General features: G+C 41.6%; 1 protein-coding gene across 2 annotated transcripts; it reads left to right on the top strand.

Moving 5' to 3' along the window:
* Nucleotides 1–512: 512 nt before the first annotated feature.
* Nucleotides 513–14,411, top strand: LOC129868251 (serine/threonine-protein phosphatase 4 catalytic subunit B). Of its 2 annotated transcripts, none has more exons than XM_055942069.1 (9): nt 513–636; nt 1,123–1,410; nt 1,505–1,556; nt 9,889–9,939; nt 10,144–10,245; nt 10,570–10,743; nt 12,283–12,409; nt 12,601–12,790; nt 12,999–14,411. In XM_055942069.1, exons 2-9 carry the CDS (start codon nt 1,301–1,303, stop codon nt 13,126–13,128), a joined length of 936 nt encoding a protein of 311 aa, XP_055798044.1. In that variant the 5' UTR covers nt 513–636; nt 1,123–1,300; the 3' UTR covers nt 13,129–14,411. The 2 variants fall into 2 exon arrangements, with proteins under 2 accessions (XP_055798044.1, XP_055798035.1); XM_055942060.1 differs by having other exon boundaries at nt 513–673.
* The last annotated feature ends 3,243 nt before the right edge of the window (nt 14,412–17,654 follow it).

Raw genomic sequence — 17,654 nt, 5'->3', positions numbered from 1 at the left:
TTCATTATATTATGTGCGCTAAACAAAAAATATATACATTTTCCTTAAAGTATATATCTTTTTTAAGTACTAATGTTAGTGTCCGCACTATAACAACAAAAAATACTTAAATAAATGTAATATTGTCCTTAAAACATTCAATTGAAATACTGTAGAATTCCATCCATTCTTTCTGGGGAGTGCCAATGGCTTCCCAGCCTCTCATTTGCCAATACATAGAAAATGCAATCAAGAGTTCATATACATCAATGGGGATGAAATTGTTTGTGGATAGCAAATTCATATTGTTATTATTTGACATTTTCAGGATTGGAAAAACTATTTCAGTGGCAACTTAAACGACTAAAACCAAATAGAAAGTATGTAGAAAATATGTGTAGACAGTCACGACACCATTAATTGTGTTATGTTTCAGCATAAGAACAGCATTAGTCATGTCAAAATGTAGAATTGTCGGAAATTTGCTTAAAAACTGAAAAATTCCCCTCCCGTTTCATGACTGCGAAATGCGCGTCCCCGAAAGCGGAAGTTGCAGACAGAGCCCGTCCGGCTGTGGTTTGGTGAACCGGTGAAAAAAGATAATAACCCTTTTGGAGCGGAAAAAAATTGCTTTTACGTGGAATAAAACAGCTAGATGTATGTATCTCGAGTTCTTCTTCCACAATATTCAAAGGTATTTATGTTAGTTTTGGATTACGCCGTTTCGACTAGAAAACATTGGTAACAGCTAGCTAGCAAGCTAAATTAGCTAGCTAAGCAACGTTAGCATTTCGTAAGTACCTGATAAACAGGCCAAGATTGTTAGCTAACTGGTTAGCTAATCCTAACAACGCAGTTCGTGGTATTAAATAGGAACACAAATATAGCCATAATACCAACCTTAATGAAAAGACCAGCCAACTAGCTGACTGAGCTAACGTTATCAATTAACTAACGTTATGTAAATGTTTAACTCACTTCATGCTAACTAACTCGCAAACTTCGCTAGTAACGCTAACTATTACGCTAGTTAGTTTATTGGGGTTTCCACTGTTTGAAGCCCTCACACTGAACAGAACAGACCTATAACAATGTCTACATGTTACCATGCTCTAAAAAATGTAATCTCTTACTCTTCCATAGATCCCTCTACTGCTCCAATCTGCCGCTCTCTTTGTGACTAGAACTGCATGAACAGCGAGAGTGTGTGTGTTCGGACCAGGGTGACTGTGTGAAGAATACACACTCTGTGTTTGCGAGGCCCTGTAGGTGACTCCTCCAGACCCCAGAGTGAGGATTGTGCGTGAGCCTCTCGCTCCATATGTGTGTGACAATGGGGGACATCAGTGACCTGGACAGACAGATAGAACAACTTAGGCGTTGTGAACTCATCAAGGAAAATGAAGTCAAAGCACTGTGTGCCAAGGCCAGGTAATTAAAAACAAAGGCTGTATTACTTTAACAATTCTGACACTATCTAAATCTTCATCACTAAGCCTGTCGTCTGCTTGTGTTTGTGTTACAGGGAGATTCTGGTAGAGGAGAGTAACGTACAGAGGGTGGATTCTCCAGTTACTGTGAGTATTTTCAGAATAGAAGACATCTTGATTACTTCGTAGATTTGCCTAGACTGCCATTATTTGCACTTCCCAATCTGAGCCCTCATGTTACATGTAATGTTGGATGACTGAATACATTAAGGGGGAATGGAAACACTAGGCTTTAGAACACCAGTTAACTGTAAAGTCTAGTTCATACTTGGTCTAATGACATGTTTGTAGGCAATTAGAATGCGACCAGTGTCACTGGTCAAAACAACATTTGATTTATACTCAGGTCGAATGTCTGTAGACCGTCGCTGCGACTGTCACTTTCCTTGTCGCACAGATGTGATAAAAGTTTACTTCTCTGCGACTCGTAGTGTCCGTTGATGTGGTTACCGTACTGTCACAGCACCCAGACCAAATCCTCCTATGATGCAGTTCTAAAATTCTCAGAATTACCTACTTTTATTTTGTCACACTATGGCACTAAGCTATTTTCTGTAAGCTTGCCATTACCTTGTAAATAATTATGTTGGTTTACTTTCCTGTAATACTGGATAACAAGTAACTAAAGTTTAGACATTGTCAGCTATACTCTGGTTATTATTTGAACTGGCTAGACAACGAACCAAAACATTGTTTAGAAAATATATTTTAGTTGCCTGGCTTGCTAGGTTGACATTTACTGAATTCATTTTTAAATGGATGGGTTTTATTGGTGTTAAAATAGAGAAAGTATGCTATTTGGAGCACTGGGGTGCTGATGTCATGCAGAGGCTGTTATAGGTTTATACTTTTTCTTAAGTATAAAGTTTGATGTCGGACGACGATAGAATGTTCATGATGTTGCTAAGACAATTGTCTACAGACATGTTCGATAGACAGACTGTAAACCAGGCTTAATTGTACATCGCCATATTGGCATTTTTGCATCATCGGTAGGAGTTTTTAGAAATTCCTGATTTTACTGAGATCATGCATACTTAAATGAGCCATACTTTGCTGGTGTCAAACCATTATGAAAACATGATACATATTTTGAAAGCTGAGAAACAGCCCTTTCAAATGGTATGACGTAAATCAAATGGTAATCAGTCAAGAAAAAACACCTGTGAAAATGTGTCATACACTTTTTTTTCCACCAAACAACTGCAATTTACACAACTTCCTAATGAAGATAAAGAAACACTTAGAGTATATTGAGTCTTCCTTGTTTTGTAAGGATTAATAGTCTGAAATCAGAATAGTAATACCTTTTAACTGTTTTTAAAGACCGGTGGAATCTTTCTAGAATTTTATGGAATGTTCTGCGATCAGACACTTTCTTATTTGGATAGTATAGTAAATGCATATATGCACCAAAACATATTACAAATGGCATTTAGTCTTACATTTGATAAGGAAAGACTCATACATAACAAATATAAATCTTTCCATAAAGTTAAGGGAATACATGATCTCATTCCACCCTGAAAACAAAGTGCAAGTTACATCATGCTATCATAACCATAACATTATATACAACATTAATCTTTGGGATATTGTCATCAACATTTTACTGGAATTGCAAAATATTACAAGAATTAGGCATATAATAACAGTTTGCTTTTACAACTTAAATTTCTTCTTACAAACATTCCACTAGGCCTATAGCCTAATACACGAAGAGTCAAAATGGGAACAAATTAAAAGCATGCAAGAAAGGGGAAATGACCAGTGACAATCTAAGCTATTGGGTGAAGACCAGAAGTCCCTTCACTAGTACCTAAGTATATATGGTATGTATATCTATGTATCTGTCCTGCGAGGGTGTGATTGTCCCTCAGCACTGTTTGCAGCATGTTGTCCAGTCTCTTCAGCCCCTGCCTGTCCTTGTTACTGTGGATTCAACTATTGACTGCCTGGTGCACAGGTGACATGTCTATAGTGTCGTCCTCAACACAAAGTTCTGAGAGCTGACAGTGTTAAAAAAAACAAAAAAAACAGACCTAGTTTATATATAGGGTTTATATATATAGGCCTAATAGTACATAACAATAATCATTGACAGTTACCTTCCAGTCAAAAAGCTTGGCAGAGGCAGCAGTATCACGTGGTGGCTCAAACTTCCTCCTGCTCGTCCATTTCAATCTCGTCCTCATCTTCCCCAAGTAATGATGACCCTTCAGCACATAAAAAATGGAACAATGAATGGAAGGGAGTTGTACAAGTTATCAATCAGCGTGCAAGGTGACAGTTACATTTTTTTTATCCAAAGGTTTTGAGCAGACATGTAACATCGTGTCATATCTGATAGTCCATAATCCTTAAATCTATTGATGCACCTGTGAGTCAATTTAACATAATACACAAATTCCCATCAAAATCATTTCGTTTAAGCTATATAAGATGTGTCTCAATCCACCGCATCCGCCTGTCGGCCTTCCACATCTACGGTGGAAAGTGGCAGAGCTACAGCGCTGTTTGTCAGAAGAGGTGACATCTCTTCTCATGAAAACGTCTGTAGCGTCCAAACGGGTTTGAAAAATGGAAAGATGAGAGACTCAGGAGCACAGTGGTGTTCACTGTTTTGCTCTACGACCACCAGAAGCCACACAGACTCGTCTGAAGTCAGTACCGCTGATGATCCCACTATGGAAAGGGGAGACTCGTTTTTCTGTAAGCTCGATATGCAGTTTCTGTAGATATATCAGATCAAGCCTGAACACTGATGTAGTAGGGATTTGTAGTTTCCAACAGGCCAATATTCTACATAGTTAACCACAGAAAACGTGGTAGTTAACTACAATGACCATAATCCATTGTACGCCCACTTAAACTTGTCCGGTCTATGCGGCGCAAGACCCTGAGACTGAGAGAAGAGAGAACACAGGATGGAGAGAGGTAGAAAGCAGTTGCTTCGCGAGCCTGAAAATACATGATCTAAGGGATTGATAGTTGGTATTCAGCAGTACTAAACTACTACTACTAAAATAGTGATTTTGTCAGACCGCATAGGCAGCAGCTCTATATGAAATGATGACTTGGAATGAAATAATAAACTCATCAAATAAAACAAATATTTTATTAATGTAAATAAATGGTTAATAAGCAGTAATGGGCAGTCATTACCATCATGGGACTTTTATTAATTGTTTTATTCTGTGTTACAGCATTCAACCCACAATGCATTTAATGTATTTCTTGAGCTTATCTCCTATATATGACAGACACTTCAAAACCTTATTCCTTATGATTTATTTTTTGACTCTGTTTTGTCATTTATGAATGTGTTATTCAATGCGTTTTAATGAGCTATAGTAGTAAAAGCCAAATTCAATATTTTATATTTTCTGATGCCTACAGGGGCCCTAAAATAAAATATCTAAATTATCCATGGTATGACCATCTTTAAACAATTCCATATGTTGGCTTAGAACCTCCCTCGAAAGGCTTAGACTTCGCAATAACGAAGTTGATGAGCTTAGAGCAAGGATTTCTTTCCAGAGAGACATCGGGGCGTGTAACATACTTTGTTTCACAGAAACGTGGCTCTCTTGGGATACTCTGTCGGAGCCGGTAAAGCCAGCAGGATTCTCAGTACATCGCACAGACAGGAATAAATATCTCTCCGGGAAACAGAAGGGTGTTTTTCATGATTAACGACTCATGGTGTAATTCTAGAAACATACAGGAACTCAAGTCCTTTTGTTCACCCGACCTAAAATACCTAACAATTAAATGCAGACCATATTATCTCCCAAGAGAATTCTCCTCCGACATCGCCACGGCCGTTTACATCCCACCTCAAGCAGTTACCTCGACGGCCCTCAAGGAACTTCACTGGACTTTATGCAAGCTGGAAACCACATATCCTGAGGCTGCATTTATTGTAGCTGGGGATTTTAACAAAGCAAATCTGTGGACTCGGCTGTCGAAGTTCTGTCAACATATCGACTGTACTACTCGCGCTGCTAAGACTCTCGACCATTGCTATTCAAACTTCTGGAATGCTTACAAGGCCCTCCCCTGTCCGCCTTTTGGCAAATCTGACCACAACTCCATCTTGCTCCTCCCGTCCTATAGGCAGAAACTCAAACAGGAAGGACCTGTGCTTCGCACTATTCAACGCTGGTCTGACCAATCGGAATCCACGCTTCAGGAGTGTTTTGATCACGTGGACTGGGATATTTTCCAGGCAGCTTGCGTAAAAAATTCAAGACCCATACACGGATACGGTGACTGAGTTTAGGAGGAAGTTTATAGGAGATGTAGTACCCAGTGTGACTATTAAAACCTACCCTAACCAGAAACCGTGGATAGATGGTAGCGTTCGTGGGTTGGGAATATAGAAGAATATAAACAGTGTAGTTATTCACTCCGCAAGGAAATCAAACAGGCAAAACGTCAGTATAGAGACAAAGTGGAGTCGCCCTGTGCAACTGGATCCTGGACTTCCATGACGGGCTGACCCCAGGTGGTGAAGGTATGAAACATCACCTCTACTCCGCTGATCCTCAACTCTGCGGCCCCACAAGGGTGCGTGCTCAGCCCCATCCTGAACTCACTGTTCACCCATGACTGCATGGCCAAGCACGCCTCCAACTCAATCAAGTTTGCAGACGACACAACAGTAGTAGGCTTGATTACCAACGATGACGAGACAGCCTAGGGTGAGGGCTCTGGGAGTGTGGTGCCTGGAAAACAACCTCTCACTCAACGTCAACAAAACAAAGGAGATGATCGTGGACTTCAGAGGGTGCACCCTCTGCTATCTACATCGACGCAGTGGAGAACGTGGAAAGCTTCAAGTTCCTTAGCGAACACATCCCTGACAAACTGAAATGGACCACCCACACAGGCAGTGTAGTGAAGAAGGTGAAACAGAGCCTCTTCAACCTCAGGAGGCTAAAGAAATTTGGCTTGTCAACTAAAACCCTCAAATTTTTACAGATGCATAATTGAAATCATCCTGTCCGGCTGTATCACAGCCTGGTACGGCAACTGCACCGCCCACAACCACAAGGCTCTCCAGAGGGTGGTGCGGTCTTCCTGATGCATTATCGGGGAAAACTACCCGCCCTCCAGGACACCTACAGCACCTGATGTCACAGCAAGGCCAAAAAGATCATCAAGGACAATAACCACCCGAGCCACTGCCTGTTCACCCCACTACCATCCAGAAGGCGTGGTCAGTAGTACAGCTGCGTCAAAGCTGTGACCGAGAGACTGAAAAACAGCTTATATCTCAAGGCCATCAGTCTGTTAAACAGCCATCACTAGCACATTAGAGGCTGCTGCCTATAGGCATAGACTATAAATCACTGGCCACTTTAAGGAATGGAACACATGTAAACCTTATTAAAGTGACTAATCTGCCATTACTCATCTCATATGTATATACTGTATTCTATACTATTCTACTGTATCTTAGTCCGTTCTGCTCTGACCTCGCTCGTCCATATGTATGTAGTCTTAGTTCATTCCTACCTAGATTTGTGTGTATTGGGTATATGTTGTAACTTTTTAGATAGTGCAGTAACAAGTAATGTCAGAGCTAGAAGCACAAGCATTTCGCTACACCCGCAATAACATCTGCTAATCACGTGTATGTGACCAATAACATTTGATTTGATTGGACTTTTAGAGAAATAATATGATAATTTATGCCTGTAAGTCACAAACCAGTTAGACCAGGATGATTTAGTTACCATCTGACTACCAGCCTGAGCTTTCAAAAGTCATTAAAGCTAGCCATCAGGGATAGGCTTCAGGCTAAGGGTACATTCATTCTTGGAATCAACAGCCAGCGGGCTTACCATTTTTAGGAATCATAGCATCACAGATAAAAATACACTTATCTAGCTATGTAGTTAGCTATATGGGGATCATACATTTTACTAATAAATAGCAATCCTGCAGCAGCCCTCTCTTCTGCCTGCCTGCCTTGCCAGCTAGCTACATATTAGTTTTGCCACGATACCGGGGGATTCAGTGGCCCAGCGTCCTGTTCGCCCCATTCCCGGCACTTGTTCACGTTTTCTAAACGCTATGTGCATATGCTACACAAAAAAATGTGTCACTGATATTCACACTTCTACGCAATACAACATTGAATTTACTTCACACTGTTCACTGTAGAATAGAATACTGCGTAGAATGACTAATTTGCTCATATTTGCAAAGGCCTGCCTGTGATTTGGCTGGAGGGATGGGAGGAAGGAATATACATGTCATTGTGGCCGTAAGGGGAAAACACTGCATGAAACCTTTACTCTTCAATTAAGACACACACACTCTCTCCCTCATAAACACACAACTCTCTACCAGAAACACACACACTGCTCCCAACTTTAAAAACGTTAGGCACCAAACAGAATGTAAGGAGCACCAGAAAGAGATTTTTGATAGTTTAGACTTCCATTAGGCCTATTTTAATCCTACCTTTTGAAGCACATCTCATGGGTAGCATGATCAATCAAATTTGATTAGCCTGTGCTAATCAAATTTGCCAAGACTTACTGTCAAGTTACCAGGTTGTTAGCTAGCTAGGTGACATGACTGAACGTTGTTCATCAAAACAATGATTAGCGGCCCGGGATTAGTTTAAAACAGCCCGCCACATGGTTTGTGAAATATCAAATGCGTTCGAAATCGCACAGGAAGAAAAGGGTTGCTCCAGTAATGTGAGTCATATTTTTTTCACCCTTTGAGCTAGTGACAAGTCATTTTCTTTGCTGTAAAGCTGCAAGTATGACTGTCGCGAAGCTGTTTTTCCTCTGGCACTGCTGCGTGACAGCGAACTTGCAAAGCCTATCAGACTGGCCTTCTTGTCTTGGTTATACCAGGAATGAAATGATATAGAATGTAGCCCTATCAACTTTGCTTGCTCTGCGCACTGCTCCAATGTATCAAATGTAACAGAAGACTGATCAGTGTCTGCATCTCCCCTCGCCATCAGGGCTAAATTTTATTTCAAAAACTGAGGAACAGATGCGCAGGAAGAGAGGATAGAGAGAAGCTGGTGAGTGATTGCTGGAATGGGATGCGGCGGGTGGATTACTGCTGCCACGTGATATGCGCATTGAAGTGAAGGGGACATTATTGGACCGGTGCTTACAAGAGACTAGATGCTGTTGCTTACATTTTTTATTTGTAATTATAAAAAATAAAAACTTTTTCTCCCTAATTTCGTAGTATCCAATTGTTTGTAGTTACTGTCTTGTCTCATCGCTACAACTCCCATACGGGCTCGGGAGAGACGAAGGTCGAGAGTCATGCGTCCTCCGAAACACAACCCAACCAAGCCGCACTGCTTAACACAGCGCGTATCCAACCCGGAAGCCAGCGTCTCAGCGTCTCTCTCAAAACCAGAGTCTCTGGTGGCACAGCTAGCACTGTGATGCAGTGCCTTAGACCACTGCACCACCCGGGAGGCTACTTTTCTTTTTGTTGTTGAAATTACAGGTAAAAATGGGTTCTTTTAGATCGGTAGGGCCGAAAATGTTGGTAGGTTTATGTTTGTTCCTTGTATAATGACAAACTGGGGCGTAGGTTTAACTACTTTTAATGAACATGTACTTAAGCTAGAAAACTCCTTGTTTAGCAATGCAAAGCATTCTTCAACCCCCCCCCCCCCCCCCCCCGTAGTCTAAATGTTATTAACACATACCACCGGTAGTATCATATGAAACGGCACTATGGTATTCGAAAATGTTGGTATCCATAAGTATCATGATGTTTTGGTACCGGTATACCATGCAGCGCTTCTTCATTTCTAACTTAATCATTAGTCAGTTTGTGTTAGCTAGGTCTAGCTCATACATAATGACAAATGCTCTTCAAAGTGTCAATAGGAGTATTTTAGTTTTGTAGTTATCAATGAAATATTTACATAAAGACAAGTTGAGCTCAATCAAGTAGACTGGCTAGCTAGTTAGCTACTTTGCCTCATTTTGGCTGATTGTCTACTCGGCTTGGCGATTTCATTTCAACGACTCATCAACTGAAAAAAATACTCTAACGTGTACATATCATTACATCAAAAGGAATTGTATACAGTTTCATTCCTCAATATTGTTGTCCCGATCGCAATCCAGTAGAGGCGAAGAAATTCCCGGTGGCAGCATTCACTTGCAGTCTGTGCCAAAACTCACAATTTGCTCACTCCTACCAATGCATTGACACATCGGCGTTACCATGGCAATTCAAGATAGCGCTACCCTTACCTCTAATAAACGTTGTTCAAGATCAAAATACAAAAAATATAGATTTTTCTATGTTACAAGCACATGTTTAGTATTAGTGGATTAAATACATGTTTGCTCAGCTTTACTTCCTGAATTGTTTCCCTTTAATTCCCTACAATTCTCCTTTTCTATCACAGGTGTGTGGGGATATCCATGGACAGTTTTATGACCTGAAGGAGTTGTTTAGAGTAAGTTCAGTCTCCTTTTGTCTAAATTTCATCTGTATGATTTCTGAGTGCTGCTCTGTGCGGTGTGTGTGTACAGTTCCAAACTCAACATATGCACCATTTTGCTTCATAATGCCATGAACTCTATGTAATTTACATACATGTCATATTCTACTGTGCCATTTTTGCTGTCATTATTTAACCCTTCAATTACGTGTGTGCAAGGTAGGGGGCGATGTTCCGGAGACAAACTATCTCTTCATGGGTGACTTTGTGGACCGAGGCTTCTACAGTGTTGAGACGTTCCTGCTGCTGCTAGCACTCAAGGTACTCGGGAGAAGCCAAATCAAAGCTATTCAATTGTTTATATTCTTCTGACCCTCTTTTACCCCCTCTGTAGTAGTGTTTCTAATGCTATGCAAGGTTGGGGTTAATTCAATTTAAACTTATGTAAATTCAGGAAATGCAGTGATTGGACATTTTTGTGTACTTCTTCATTGTACTGTGCCCTTTGTGTCTAGCCCTACTACTAACCTAAGCTCTCTATGGGTCAAAGTTGGACCTACCACCCCTCTCCTTTGCTTTTTAGCCAGTAGGGTCCCTCTGAAGGACCCATTCTAACAAGTAACTTACCCCCTCCTCCTCCCACAGGTGCGGTATCCAGACAGGATCACTCTGATCCGAGGGAACCATGAGTCACGGCAGATCACACAGGTCTACGGCTTCTATGACGAGTGCCTCCGAAAGTACGGCTCGGTCACTGTTTGGAGATACTGCACCGAGATCTTTGATTACCTGTCCCTCTCTGCCATCATCGACGGCAAGGTGCGCTCCCCAGCCCCTTCAGTCATATTTCTCTGCTTTTCTCTGATTGTTATTTGTGCCATCTTACCAACTCCTATGGTCATGCCATGTAGGGACGTGACAATGAACATAGGAGTTGACAATACAGCAAAAATAGATCTGGGACCAGGCTAGATTGTTATGGTTAGATGGCTAGTCTCACTAAATATCTAGTTCTCACTGAAACAGCACGACTCGCTACAATCTCCCCTCTTTATATCTTTCCTGCTAGCTCTAGTTTTCCTCTGTAATTGTTAACTCTGTAATTAATGCAAGTAACGATCGCAATCGCACTCATCGGTTCAAACATGTTTTGCTGCTGTATGAAGAATAATGTTTTTAAAGAAACCTGTTTCTGGAGTTGGATTGTGTATTAACTAGACTGAACAACAATATAAACACAACATGCAACAATTTTAAAGATTTTACTGAGTTACAATTCATATAAGAAAGTCAGTCAATTGAAATAAATTCATTAGGCCCTAATCTATGGATTTCACATGACTGGGAATACAGATCTGCATCTGTGGCTCACAGATACCTTGGGGGGGAAAAAACGTTTTTCCATCATGCAGTGCAACACATCTCCTTCGCATAGAGTTGATCCGGCTGTTGATTGTGGCCTGTGAAATGTTGTCCGACTCCTCTTCAATGGCTATGTGAAGTTGCTGGATATTGGCAGGAACTGGAACACACTGTCATACACGTTGATCCAGAGCATCCCAAACATGTTCAATGGGTGACATCTCTAAGTATGCAGGCCATGAAAAAAATAGGATATTTTCAGCTTCCAGGAATTGTGTACAGATCCTTGCGGCATGGGGCCGTGCATTATCATGCTGAAACATGAGGTGATGGCGGCGGATGAATGTCACAACAATGGGCCTCAGGATCTTGTCACGGCATCTCTGTGCATTCAAATTGCCATCGATTTAAAAATGCTATTGTGTTCGTTGTCCATAGCTTATGCCTGCCTATTCCTTAACCCTACCACCACCATGGGGCACTCTGTTCAAAATGTTGTCGTCGGCAAACTGCTCGCCATACACGTGGTCGGCGGTTGTGAGGCCTGTTGGATGTATTGCCAAATTTTCTAGATGTTGGAAATGGCTTATGGTAGAGAAATTAACATTCAATTCTCTGGCAACTGCTCTGGTGGACATTCCTGCAGTCAGCATGCTAATTGCACGGTCCCTCAACTTGACATCTGTGGCATTGTGTTGTGACAAAACTGCACATTTTAGGGTGGCCTTTTATTGTCCCCAGCACAAGGTGCACCTGTCTAATGATCATGCAGTTTAATCAGCTTCTTATTCCATCCACCTGACAGGTGTGGCATATCATCTTGGCAAAGGAGAAATGCTTACTAAAGTTGTGCACAAAACTTGAGAGAAATAAGCTTCTTGTGCGTATGAAAAATGTCAGGTATCTTTTATTTCAGCTCGGAACATGGGACCAACACTTTACATGTTGTGTTTTATATTTTTGTTCAGTGTAGATTCTTACTATCTCTTTGTGTAGATATTCTGTGTGCACGGCGGCCTTTCTCCATCTATTCAAACTCTGGACCAAATCAGAACTATCGACAGGAAGCAGGAAGTGCCTCACGACGGCCCCATGTGTGACCTGCTGTGGTCTGACCCAGAAGGTAAGATACTGATACTGTCCAGAAACAACCCCCTAAATAACCTTCTGCCCCAAAAACGTGTAGCTATAAGCACGATGGTGAAGATTCCGCCAAGTCTTTGTCACACATTTTAGCATCTACGCCCCAATGAAAAGGAATGAGACGACTCCAGTAACAACCAGAATGTCTCTCTGCTTCTCTCTCTCTCCCAGACACTACAGGGTGGGGTGTGAGCCCAAGGGGGGCGGGCTACCTGTTTGGCAGTGACGTGGTGGCCCAGTTCAACGCAGCCAACGACATCCACATGATCTGCAGGGCCCACCAGCTGGTCATGGAGGGATACAAGTGGCACTTCAATGAGACCGTGCTGACTGTGTGGTCCGCACCCAACTACTGCTACAGGTCTGTGTCCTGTCTCCCATCTTTTTCTTGCTCGCTTCTCGTCTCGTTGTCTTCTCCCGTCTTATATATTCTGTATTTGGACTGCTGAGTTTATGGCCAAACTCTGCTGTGTATGCATGTGCTTGGTTAGCTTATAACAATGTTTAGGTCGCAATAGCAACCACCTGTCTCTCCTGACCCCTTCTGTCTCTCTCTCTGTGACAAACAGATGTGGTAATGTGGCGGCTATCTTGGAGCTGGATGAGCACCTGCAGAGGGAGTTCATCATATTTGAAGCCGCTCCGCAGGAAACCAGGGGCATTCCCTCTAAAAAGCCAGTGGCAGACTACTTCCTGTGACCTCTCACCCTGGAGGGAATATGGAGCCTTTGGTCGCGTTCCCCTGCTTAGACGTTGCGTGCATCAACCAATGGTTACGTGCCACGTCATCGACTGTCGTCGATTGCTATAACTTGATGCGTCGTTTGCTATAACTTGATGTGGTTAGCTGATACTTAAAATGCCTATCCAGGGGTTGTAAGATCTGGCATGCGTCAGCAATGCCTGGGCAGAGGAACGCGCCCTTTTATGTTAGGATGGTTCTGGTGTCTTGAATCTCTTCGGTTCTGTTTCAAACTGAGTCCTAGACCAGGGGTAGGCAACCCTGTTCCTGGAGTGCCGCAGGTACTGTACAATTGTCTCAAGGCGCCACACTGAGCTAATACGCTTATTGATCAGTTCAGTGATTGCCTAAATTCAACACACTTGGTCTTCCAGGTCAGTTTAATCAAAAACAGGAAGTGCCTGCCGCACTCTAGGACCAGGGTTGCCAACCCCGCTCTAGACACTTCTTGATTACCCACTGGAGAGATGAAAGAGCTGTGTCAGTGTGAGCAATATGGCAGAAACTCTACCTAGCCCTCTATCCACCTACCCTATCAGAGGATGAGGTGGAGCTATTACCATACTGCTGATGCTGTCCAGACCTTGGTCGGAAGATCATGAAGTGTTTAGTTGTGACCGCTTTGGGTCCGTTTGAAACTGTGCCCATGACTGTTGTTATTTCAGCTCTTTAAAATGGCCATCACGGAGTTCTCCTTTTTCTTCCTCCCCTCCTATTAACTTCTCTTATCCCCTCTTGCCGCCATTGAGTTGTTTGGTATTTGCCATTCCCCTTAATCTTGTAGTATTTTTACATTTGAAAATGGGAACATTGTCCTACAGATGGAGGGATACTTGAAAGGAGATGCGATAATCTTTTAATCTGCAGATATAGGAAAGTAACCCCATTTCTGGGTTGAATTTTCCATATGCATAATTTCTTACACATTTTTCTTTTCTTAGATTTTTGTACTGTTGTCTAAAGGATGAACTGCAAAAATGATTTTTGCTCCAGTTTGCTATTTCAGTTTACTGTTTGCTTGTGTTTTGTCTATCTCAGTTTTCAAAAACATTGTTCTCAATGCTACTCAGCATGCACCTACACTCAAACAAAAATAAAGTAACTGGTTAAATGGGATCACTACACACAACTGTTTTTTTTTTCTTCTCTCTAGCTTGTTGATGCCTAATGATCCACAAATCTCTGTAGGGTTGACTTTTGATATTGTGAAAATAAAATCTTTTTGTATCAATCTCCTTTATCTGCTGGAGGTTTCAAGTTCTGTTTGTTTAGCCAGTTGATGCATGGATTGAAGAAGAAAAAAACAGTTTTTGACCTACTTCAATTATATATCCAGACATGATATACTGTTTGGTGTTGTTCTCAACCAAAGTCCTAATAGCAATATTACAGAATGCATGAAATGAGTAAGTGTGGTGATTGTAGATAACATTTGAGTAATTTAGCAGGCACACTTGTCCAGCATGAATGTTTTTTTATATATTTCCACATATGTTTATATATTTAAATATGTGGAACTTCACAGAGTAAAACATTCAGAGAGAGCTAATGAGCAGATGGGCTTCTGCATTTTCAGCATGTTTTTACAGAAAGATGGATTATGAGCTAGATAAAGTTTTGTTTTTCTGCAAGGACATATACAGGATTCTACCCTCCACAACATCAACCTTCAAATCAAAACTCCAAACCTGCAACCTAATTTTGGACAAAATTACCTGGAAGGATTCCTACTACCAAAGAGTATTATTTCCTAGGTATATACAGTGAATGCGCTGGCAAACCAACGACCAGCAAAAGAAGCACAAGAAACCTGAAAACACCATCTAACCTGGAACTGAGTAATGTTTAGTCAGAAGTTACTTTTAAAGGCAAGAAGAAAAACAAACAAATTATGTATTTGACTTTACAAGGACTGAATGCGAAGTTAAGGCTACCAAGCTTGCTAGGACAGATTAGATCAATTAGCACAGGTGTGAAGTAGAGGTGTCAAAGCCCTTGAGCCCAACAATGGCAGGAGAGTTTCACAGCCTACCCAAATGCAGAGGCCTTTGAAGCCCCCTCCATCTGTGCAGAGGTCCTTACAATACAGTATCCCCTGGATTTATCTCTATTTTGAACTGATATGCTGCAAGGACACTTCAATTGGCAATTACCTCAAACAATTGTGTTGCTTTGATCACATCAGAAAATATCCTCCCCGTAATCTCCAAAATACAACAGCCTCAGGACAACTTTGTTTGGATGTTGTAAAGGACAATTCGCCAACACTAAAGAGATATAGCTAGCTAATGACCTACTACCATTGCCTGCTGCACTGCTGCTTGGATTCCACCTGGCGATCTGTTCACCGTCTGCCCTAGCCTGTCTCCACCTGTCTGGTACAGGTACCCCCGCCACACTCCCCCCTCTCTCCCGAGCTTTCACTCGTCTCCAGCACACTCACTGTTGGAGGGAGGGCCTGGCTAGCCCCAAGTAATTATATATTTTATCTTGTGCTTTATACTATTTGCCTCATGACTCCTGTGTGCTTTGTTGACTATGAAGTTGCTTGTTTACCCAACCGTGGGACAGACTATGTTTGTTTCCACACTCGGGATGCTGACGTGGTATTCATGTTACCTGATGAAATTGCTGTACAATATGATCTTGTTGCCATCTAATCCACATTCAAATGTCATAAATCAACACTACAGAGCTCTCCCTGTCCTCTGCCGTGCCCTGATTGTATTACTGCTGATGATATCTGGAAATGTGCATGTACACCAGGGGCGAAAATCTGATATCAACCTTGGAGGGGACAATTACATGAAATTTTCTCAGGAGCAATTCCTGAGGGGGACACCAAAAGTAGTGCTGTAACACATAGACTATGTTGTAATATGTTAAATGTATATTGAGGGACCATAATCACTACTACTGGATAATTGTTAGGTACAGTAGTTAACTGAAGGGTTGTCCCAACTTGTTTAAATCATTATAATACTACTAATAATAATAGGTATAGCAATGTTCCTTATCAGTGCAGTGTTCCTCTCTCTTGAAACGTTTGCAAGAGTTTGCGGTTCTATAAATTGTGGGTGTGGCTGATATGGTTTTGTGTCATCACTGAGGTAACTGGACGATGCTGTGCCACTGTCCCCTATACTGGTGCTGCTGGCAACAAGGGTGACACCTGGTCCTGCCGTGGCTGTGACACTGTCCTCAAGTCTCTCTCCTTGGCTCTTTCCCTTTCACCACCCTCACTGACTCACAGTCTGTCTCCTAGAAAAGAAATAAGGTGTTTGCTGTACTCCTAACTACCGGTACCCAAAACTACACAATTAATCACAACAGCAATACCATTGCCTTAAACAAATCTTGGTTCAGTCACCAGTTTAAATTGAGAGTGGGGGTATTCATGGCATTTTCCAATTATGTCCCTATTTTACAAATCAAAAAAATTGAGAACCTTTCATAATGTTGCCAAACAAAGACTCAACAAACTTACCTGAGACTCCCTGTCTCTGCCAGTCTGTCCCTGCATATCTGTCCCCAGCTCTGCTGTCTGTGTGCCATCTGTTGCCTGTTCTGCCTAATGACATCATTGTGAAATATTTCCATTAGCATTTCACTTCTTTCTTATGAACATTTTATCAACTGGTCTTTGAGATATTAGGCTACTAGAGTTCTTACTTTGCGTTTTGGTGTACTGAAAAATACTCTGATGTCCGTCTTTTTACTTTTTCTGACATTTTTCTACCTGGCTGGCTGGCTGACCGGTCTAGCTGCACACACACATTTACACAACACATGCTGCAACGTTTTGAAATTTTAACATAGTTTGTTTCATATTGGCAGGCTTCCAACAATAGCTGAATTTGCAAAGCTAGCGAGCACCAATTCTGTTTCTGTGGTGTTTGCTATAATCTTTGCTACCTGGTTAAAGGTGAAAAAAATAAAAAATTCACTAGCGACAATTTAGCTTTTGCAACGAGACCATTAAATATATTTAAGACAATGGTATAAGAGAGTGTAGTTTTGTTCAGTTTGGACTTCAGTTTATCGCTAACCTTATCACAGGGACTTTGAAGCACTACAGCTGCATGCTAATCTTGGAATAAACTGACGATAGCAAATATTCCATCTTTGACGACGCCACATAAATGGAATAGGTACTAGCTAGCTTGATAGTTAATGTTTGCTTTAGTTTGCGCGCTAGCTCTGCAAATTCAGCTAGTGTGTGAACCCTGCAACATGAAAAAAATATATACATTGCTAAGGTGCGATTGACTGGATTACCTCACGTCAGTACATTGAGTGCCTTTCGGACAGTAGATACGAGCCCTCTATTACCTTGCCAGCTAAAGAACTGGCAGTGGATCAAACCATTGTGAGGCAAAGGGCGGGGGGGTCGCAATCTTGTGAAATTTAAAAACGCGCTATTAAGTGTCTATAATCAGTACAAGTGCTTTCATTGCGTATTATTAATATTATTGAAATTACA

The sequence above is a fragment of the Salvelinus fontinalis genome, chromosome 2 (assembly GCF_029448725.1).
Source record: "Salvelinus fontinalis isolate EN_2023a chromosome 2, ASM2944872v1, whole genome shotgun sequence".
In the NCBI taxonomy this organism is placed as follows: Eukaryota; Metazoa; Chordata; class Actinopteri; order Salmoniformes; family Salmonidae; genus Salvelinus; species Salvelinus fontinalis.
Note: the sequence above shows the minus strand (reverse complement) of the source record. Positions and strands in the feature narration are given on the sequence as shown.

Coding starts and splice junctions, on each gene's coding strand:
- LOC129868251 (XM_055942069.1), top strand. CDS start 1,301: ATGTGTGTGACAATGGGGGACATCAGTGACCTGGACAGACAGATAGAA. Junction 1,411..1,504: donor GCACTGTGTGCCAAGGCCAG/GTAATTAAAAAC, acceptor TTTGTGTTACAG/GGAGATTCTGGTAGAGGAGA. Junction 10,246..10,569: donor TGCTGCTGCTAGCACTCAAG/GTACTCGGGAGA, acceptor CTCCTCCCACAG/GTGCGGTATCCAGACAGGAT.